Source organism: Lolium rigidum, chromosome 7, assembly GCF_022539505.1.
Source record: "Lolium rigidum isolate FL_2022 chromosome 7, APGP_CSIRO_Lrig_0.1, whole genome shotgun sequence".
Lineage (NCBI taxonomy): Eukaryota > Viridiplantae > Streptophyta > Magnoliopsida > Poales > Poaceae > Lolium > Lolium rigidum.
The window spans coordinates 227,276,436-227,284,470 of record NC_061514.1 but is presented as its reverse complement, the minus strand read 5'-3'; the positions used below and the strand labels follow the sequence as shown (position 1 = coordinate 227,284,470).

The window sequence follows — 8,035 nt, the reverse complement described above, 5'->3', positions numbered from 1 at the left end:
ACCCATACCTCTACCAGGCCATCATGGGAGTTGTTGAGTTTTCCCAGGAGGCTCTCATGGCGGTTCTTTGTCGACCACAAGGCCCAGAGCACCAAATTTGTTGGCATGGGGGACAACCACATGTCCCTGTGGCTCAGGACCTACCTATCCAAGTACTACTACAATCTGTAGAGGTGCCCTGGGGCACTTAGGGGGTGGGGATGCATGCTTTCTTGCTTGTGATGGATGTTGCTGGTGGTAGCTAGGGCTTAAAAACTTCTTATGGTCTGTAAGTATGATAAGGTGGTACATATTAACCCCTCATGTGATGAAGACTTTGCGGTCGTAGGATGACACCCACTTTTGCTGTGGTGCTAGGTTAACACCTTAGTGCTAGGATGAACTTGTGATCCACTTTTGGTAATGATCATGCATGCTTCCCTTAGCTTATGAAATTGTTGTCTTGCTTGGATGATGTTGAGCTTGTCATTTGCTTCTGGTCATGTACTTACCTCTGGTGTTTATGTTCAATGTTAGTGGTACGTGGTGTTCCGGCAGGCAACCAGGAGTGTACAGTTTTTGGAGGATCTACCAGGCTCAAGTCAATGATTTCTCCCACAACAGTTAAAGAAGGTATGAGACTAGAGAGGAGGCAGATGAGGAGTTCAACCAATTCTTAGCAGAAGAGGCAACGGCCTTTCAAGGTGTAGCCGTTGAAGTACTCCCTGCTCAAGGTATGGATCTTCAAGCTATGCTTTTTCAAGGTATGCTTGTTCAAGCTATGGTTGTTGAAGCAATACCTCATTAGGACGGGCGGACTAGGTTTAGATATTTAATCATCGTTGTATTGTTGGTGGTGATCACCAAGCTGGTGTTCTCCTAGCTACGTCGGTGTATGATCGCATATTCTGGTAACCTCACCAAAGTTTGAATGGAACAACCGTAAGCACACTCAGCTGGTTAACCAAACGCCTAGTCTTTGCATCATCTATGCAACAGAACAAGTTTGCAGGCAACCAAACAAAAGGGCCAAAGTTTCCTCAGAAATGCAATCAAATCCCTTGTGGGCAACCAAACAAAGTGGATAACATGGTTTTTGGCCCGTTCCACCCGATCAAGGCCCCCAGCGCCTGGCCCCTAGAGCCCAAAAAGGGTGCGAGTTACCGATCAGGCGCTACATTGTATAGACGGCCACGTACACAAACACGTGGCATGGTGTCGGGCAGTAGATTGCAAATTCCTGCATTCCCGGCCTTCGGAAATTCCATGTATGTGGCCTAGGGGAAAGTCTATGCCTTCCACCCTCCATCTCCTATATAGGAGGCTCTGAGGAGCAAAGCATCGACACGGCTGCCGGAGGACCGTCGCATCTTCTCTCGCTTCGCTTCTTAGGATCTTTGACTCCCTGGTGCCGAAGTGAAGTCTAGAAGCTGAGAGCTTAGGCATGTTAGTTTGTGTTGCGGCTAGCTCGCTGTGCAAGGAAAGTTGTTGTTTTGAGGGCACCTCAAACCCTAGTGCTGATGTGTGTCGATGGGATGCAAACAAAAAACAAAAAAGAAAGGTTATATTTTTTAGCTAGGCACAGGAGATGGTCCCAGAAAAACTTTTTGACCTTGCGTTGGCAATCTGTCGTAAATATTGTGAAACAAAATGGGTAGGTTCAGAAAGTTCCACCACTACGGGGAAGCTGCGGGAAGCACCTCAAAACATGCTTCCGCGTATTTGCCTACTTGCTGCTTTGGCAAAGCCAACTCTTCACCCGTTTGGTTCCTTTGGGTGGCTTTTTTCACTGAAAAGCTTTAAAAAGCCCAAACAGGCCCAAACAACCAGGCCTTTAGATCAGTCACTGAGGTGTGTGAACTGTTTCTAGGGAGCTTCTCTCCACCAGAGTTTCTCCCCACCGAAATCTATAAGCCGGCTTCTCCGTAAGCATAAGCTCAAAAGAAGTGGCCCTTAGGAAGATAGTAGATATGACATTTTTGAACTTAAAAATCATGTACTGCCTTCGATCCTCTAATGTGGTTGCTCATTCGTATGAGGCTGTAAGCTGAACGGCGAACCAAATGACTTTGTAACGGCCCTGTGCAGATGCAATGTATTCAGTGCGATTTAGCTGTGGCACCTACGCATATTCTAGTTACTTCCATGACTGAGAAAACAAAGCTCGCCGTTGTTTAGATAACACCAGTTCCACCATGACTACACAGCAAGTTCTTCCTGATTTTTCCTAGCCAGAACTGAGATGCTCATATAGTGATCATTTATGAGGCACATGTGGCTTTCTAGAACCACATTGCTCCATTTCAAGCCAGCGGCAACCGTATGTTCTTTCATACAGCAGGTCAAGTTTTCTATTTCAGATAGACTAGCACATAAATTTTAGATATATCTGCCCATCGGGTGCCAGTAATGTATGACTTGTAACTACAGAGGCAAGATAACTTTCTGGGACAAGATGAGATCTGACAGAGTCTTACCGTGCCGATCTATCCTTCTGGAGCAGTTCACCCCGCCGTCAAGGATATTCCTCACCACAATGTTCAGAGAGCTGATGCCGGGGACATCATAAATTTCAACCAAGACATGCTCAAGTAGATTGTTTGGACACTGGGTTGCTTGGTCATTTGGAAATGAGGAAAATTCAAGGAGGGGTGAAACAGCATTCTTCACCCAGTGAGGAGTGATCACATTCCTGAGCCGGCCAATGTCATTAGGGAAATGAGGAATTATGGACAAATTCAGATCATTTCCTTTATCGCCAGCCCTGCTGTGGGCCACATGATAGAGAGCGATCTCTGATCCAGATGGAGCAGATACAGGCGATGGTGGTTCCTTCAAGTTTGTAGTGAGGCGTTGAATGCCCGTTGCGTAACTTCCTGCATACTTTTTCTTTTGTATAATACGCACTTGCCCCTTCTCAATGTTTGCAGATTGATTCTCTGAGCTAGGAATGATTGAGTTCTTTACATTGACTTGCCAGAAGATGTTCTCCCTATCAATCTGCACAAATAGAATTAGTGCTATATAGCAAAAGCCTAAAGGCGAACAGTTTTTTTTAAATCCTACATATAAAAGATTGTCATCAAGTTAAGAACTGGTGTCTGATATGATGAAAAAAATAGATAAACACGTAAACTGTTCATGGGATTAAGTGGAGTGGTCATCAATACCAGCAACTTTTGCAGAGTTACTTCCTTCTTCTGCCCAGTGCTGCCAAATGGAAACAAACTAGTCAAATTGTTTTAGTGACTCCAGGAAGGAGAGAAGAAAAAGGATGGCATTTTCACCATGAATGGTAATATGAAATTTCATTTCCATGTTCCTCCAAATATTGGTTAAACATCTATGTAATGCATATCTCAGTGCATACATATTTATAAGACCTAATTGTATGTACCTTATGCCACCACCCCCAGCTGGACCATTTGTATAAAGTGCAATGAACTCCTGAACAAATCCATCAGCATGCTCCTCCTGATCAAATAGCCCATCCATCCGAAGTCTAGCATCTATCACTTCCTTGGCAGAGCAACTGTCTTTATTACCTCCAATAGCTTTCAAACTATCATATCCCATAATATATGCAACAATTTTCTCTTCGATGCCAGGATATCTTTCATACATCCATGACCTAACCTAATGCCAGAAAAATAAATGTGTAAGTGAAAAAACTGCCTCTGTGTGTCATGTGTACAGAACTACATTCGATTGTTAACACACAAGAGGTCTACAAAAAAAAAATTGCATGCAAACACTTCCATGTACTTACTAGGTATTCTGCTGTCTGAGCGCGCCTTAAACACTCTTGTCCACCATATGATATCTCTCCCCAGCCTTTCCATCCACTTTCCTAAAAATAATTTGAACAACTTATAGTGAGAAAGTTAACTATGGTCTATGACAGCCTATCGACAAACTATCAGGATAGACGAAAATTAAAGGACCTTTCTTCTATTCATAAACACTACTGTTTGATTCTATTTGATCACACTTAAAAACAGCAAGGTCTCCTTGATTAGGAAAATTGATCCAAGAAAACTTTGATTAGGAAACAGTAACGCTATCAGACACAAATTTTCAGCCATACAATACATTTCATACTAGATTTATATTGAAGGTTTCTGTGGTCCAGCAACATAGATAACAGAGTAAATACCCAACTATGTGACATGTAAATGCTACACACTGGATACTTCTACATGGAAGAAGACCAACAGACAAACTTAAATTAGTACAATTTATGTTCTTAGTAGGAGAACATACATTAGGGAACAATTGGAGGAGTTTCTCGGGCCGACAAGGATTAGATGGTTTTGCTCCTTTACAGTGAACCTTATCTTTTGATATTTGATGGAACTGCACGTCACTGAAATCTACAATCTGCTCCATAAAAAAATAACCATGGTTCAGACAAGAAGCTACATAGAATTGGAAATGCCATTTGACCTCACCAGATCAGGAGTTATGTAGTTTGCAGGATCTCCAACTTCATACAGAAGCTGTTCTGCACAGGTGCTATAGCTGAGAAGACCTCCACTATCCTTTGCCTTGCCAACACAAACTTCTCCTTTGTAACTCACTTCAGCATATGGAAGAGACAAATCCAGAAGCTGCTCAAAAGAAAAATCCCGATATGTATCTCCTGCTCTTTGCAAAATCAGAAGTAGAACATTAAGTAAACATAAATTGTGAATAAGGTGAAAATATCCGTCTAATGATTTGAAAGAACAAGAGATGTACCAGGGTGCATGAAATATCCTCCAGTGAGTTGACAACCGCATTCCAAAAGATGGCTAGCTAATGTCCCTTGTGCCAACTCCTCAAAGTCATTCCAATCCCAACCCAATTCATAAACCTTTATATTGTAAGGCAGTGGAAAAAGGATAGAATGTTAACTAAATAATTATGATAGGAAAAAACATGTTCAGATTTACATATTTCGAGGGACCTAGAGAGAAGAAAAACATAACTAAAGCCTGGTGAAAAAAGTCCAAGGTCCCCGTCCTCCTACTGACTTATTCATTATGTACGTTGAAACAACGAAGTTATGGAAATACTAGCCAACATAAGAATAGGCATGAAAAGCATGCATACCATAGGTGCTAAGAATAGTGCAGCATCAGCAACCCGGGAAGTAATGACGACATGTGGTTTGTAATTTTCCAGGCAATGCACAATGGGGGCTGCACCAAGGTATGTGCTTCTTCCCTGCTCGCACAATAAAATTCCTTCAGATGAAGAACCGAGATACAAATAATATGCAAGTTCTGAATTATCGGCCACTTCAGTGAAAATGGACAGGAAAATATATACACAGAGAGGCAAAGCAGCAACAATATGATGTTTCGTAAGTTCTAGAATTACACTGTAGAGTTTCCTAATGATAGAGTTTCCAACTATTCATTCATAGTTCTCTCTCAATATTTTTCTAGATCCTCCAGTAATGATCTTTTCGCCACCTCCGTCAACCATAAAGCACTTATGTGCCATCGACCACATGGTACATAACTACATATATTAACATACTATGATGGAAGTTCAGAAGTTTGGATGCAAATTGTTAACTAATAATGGCCACTTACTATTTTGTAAGTTCAAGAAATTATAGTTTTCAATGAAAATGATAGTTTTCTTGAAGAAAAAAATACAAGAATAATGAAAAAATTCTAAGGGCGCAACAAATTAAGTTAAACAGCTTACTTGTCCAACTCCACTTGATTCATTCGATAATACAGAGTTTCCTGCAAAAAGACCAAACTTAAAAACAGTTCTAATGCTGATTATCCGCTTTGATTCCATGCACCAAGCTCTGCTGGTTGGCATGCCTTACTTATAGCCTTGGTAGCACCCAAAGCATTATCGAATTGGTAACTATAGATTAGATCAAAAGTACCTGAATGTGAAAACGATGATTCATAAGCTATCGCAACCGTTATCTCCAGTCCCAAATTAGATGCAAGGTTCAGTATTTCCTTCTGTGCTCCAGGTGGATCAACTAATGAATAGGGAAGACACTTGCAATATCTAAGTGAGAAAACAGAACAAGTGAGGTAAAGCAGATGTGCAAAACTACAGTGAGTGTTCTCTTACTTGCACCCATGTTAGTTATTATGCAAACTCCTCTATCCAAAGCCAAGGGTAGAAGCATGGACAACCACTCCTTGACTGCATAGACATATTAGGTGCATTAAAGTTCTTATCTACAGTACCATAAGCAATTCATTAAAATAGAGTCGATTAAATAGACCTATCGAAAAAAGACCAAAAAATCTGTATTACATGAGAAAAAATCAGAGATGTTTAATACATGCAATATGTTCTTCATGAAATTCGCGACCACAGATACAGTCCACAAAATAACAGGTATCACCTGCTTTGAGAAGCAACCCGACTAAATGCATAAGTATCAACTATTTCTCAAAAACTATACCTCGGGGATCAAATCCTTTCCCTCCCGACATCATAACTCGGTAGCGGTCCGCAAGTGTTCGCTCCGCCAAACACTCAAGTACTATGTAATTAAGTTCTTCAACTCTCTCCAGTAACTTCAATGCAGCCATCGGCCGGTCACCCCCAAATCCAGCGCCACAGCCAACATATACTTTATTCCTGTGCCTCTGAGGATTGCTCCTCTATGAAGAGATGGATGTATTAGAATAACAGAAGCATTAGCCTCAGTAAGTCAGAAATGGCATGACAATTCCAGGTCTACAAGCAACTAACCAGCTTCACCACACAATTCTGAACTTCTTCCAGAGCTACTGCATCCCTGCAATTATATCGTTGTCAGCATTAGGTACACACATAGAAGCACTGATTTTGGAAACGGAAAAAAAAACACTACTAGATAATTCACATGCTGACATGCGTGTAGGTCGTGAAGATTCGACCAATCATTTTCAATCTGAGTCATTAGTGACCCAACTCGAGAGCTAATCAACCAGCAAGACCAGATTTATTGGATGGATATGGAGGTTCAACTGAACCCCAGACCCAGAAGAAGATTTGGCTCCGATTTACTCACAGGAAAGAAATGCCCAGAGGATATAACTACTAGAACAACAGTCGAAACAAGCTAGGGCTTCCTCACCAACTGAAAAGAACACCTGAATTCTACCCAATCTTGCATACTTGCGTGAAGAATACCAAAATTCCGATCGAACTTAAGCATAACTATAACTAGGAAAAAGCAAATTCGCCATCCAACTAAGTAATAAGACATGCGCCGGACTAAAATTCGAAGAAACTTCCAAACTGAAATTAGTAGAGGCATATTAACTACTAAGAAATAGGATAAAATCCATGCTCCAAGATTCAAATAAACATGCGATTTATCTCAGTTAAGCCACTCCTTACATTACACAGGTCGCGGGCGCCGTCCTGAACGGTGCGAGCGGAAGAACAAACGCGGCTGAAGGAGGCAGCGGCAGGACGAGGAGCTCCGCCACAAATTCTTACGGACAGAAGATGAATCAGACTGGAAGCTGCAGAAAACCACGGATGGATCGGCGGAAATCAAATTGGAGTGTGCACAGTGATGCGTGCGCCCGAGCGGATTTAATCGTAACCCACACTTTTTTTTACTAACTGATAACCCACGCTCGTATGGGCTTACCCAATTTAGGTTCTGTTTGTTTGGGCCTATGAGCTCCACGGGGCTGCAGCTATCACGGTTGCCTGCCGAATTAGCGGTAGTCCTAAGACCAACTCCAACCTAAATCGGCGATATAAACGTTTATTTTTGTTCGTTTGGATCAGCCCGCGAACAGCCCGCTAAAGTGTCCTCCACCGCTCGTTGTTTAATGGCGATCGGATGTTAATGGCCGTTAACGGCTTCGCGCGCCTTGTAGATGATTCCGTTTGGTTTTCGCCCATGGTGGCTCTGGTTTTCTGCTCGCCTTGTTTCCTGTTTCTCGTCGAGGCTGCAATACTTCACGCGCCCGACGGCCATTTGATGCATGTAACATGCATACATGAATTTTGTCATTTATCATATTCAATTCTCACATATTTGCAACATATGTAATGATAATATGTCAGGCCTATGTGTTGCCTC

General features: G+C 42.0%; 1 protein-coding gene across 2 annotated transcripts; it reads right to left on the bottom strand.

Moving 5' to 3' along the window:
• Positions 1-2,239: 2,239 nt before the first annotated feature.
• LOC124676455 lies at positions 2,240-7,737 on the bottom strand. 2 transcript variants are annotated; one of them, XM_047212513.1, is made up of 15 exons: positions 7,595-7,737; positions 7,336-7,463; positions 6,703-6,748; positions 6,410-6,611; positions 6,070-6,144; positions 5,873-5,974; positions 5,680-5,720; positions 5,074-5,187; positions 4,720-4,834; positions 4,431-4,621; positions 4,243-4,359; positions 3,749-3,829; positions 3,377-3,615; positions 3,150-3,189; positions 2,240-2,979 (listed from the first exon to the last, which is right to left on the bottom strand). In XM_047212513.1, coding segments are annotated over exons 2-15 (1,941 nt in total). In that variant the 5' UTR covers positions 7,338-7,463; positions 7,595-7,737; the 3' UTR covers positions 2,240-2,403. The 2 variants fall into 2 exon arrangements, with proteins under 2 accessions (XP_047068469.1, XP_047068468.1); XM_047212512.1 differs by lacking the exon at positions 7,595-7,737 and having other exon boundaries at positions 7,336-7,585.
• Between the last annotated feature and the right edge of the window lie 298 nt (positions 7,738-8,035).

Excerpts from the sequence above, each read along its gene's own strand:
- LOC124676455 (XM_047212513.1), bottom strand. Across the intron at positions 5,188-5,679 it reads AATCAAGTGGAGTTGGACAA|GGAAGAAGCACATACCTTGG; the intron begins GTAAGCTGTTTA and ends TTGTGCGAGCAG. Across the intron at positions 3,616-3,748 it reads CTCAGACAGCAGAATACCTA|GTTAGGTCATGGATGTATGA; the intron begins GTAAGTACATGG and ends TTCTGGCATTAG.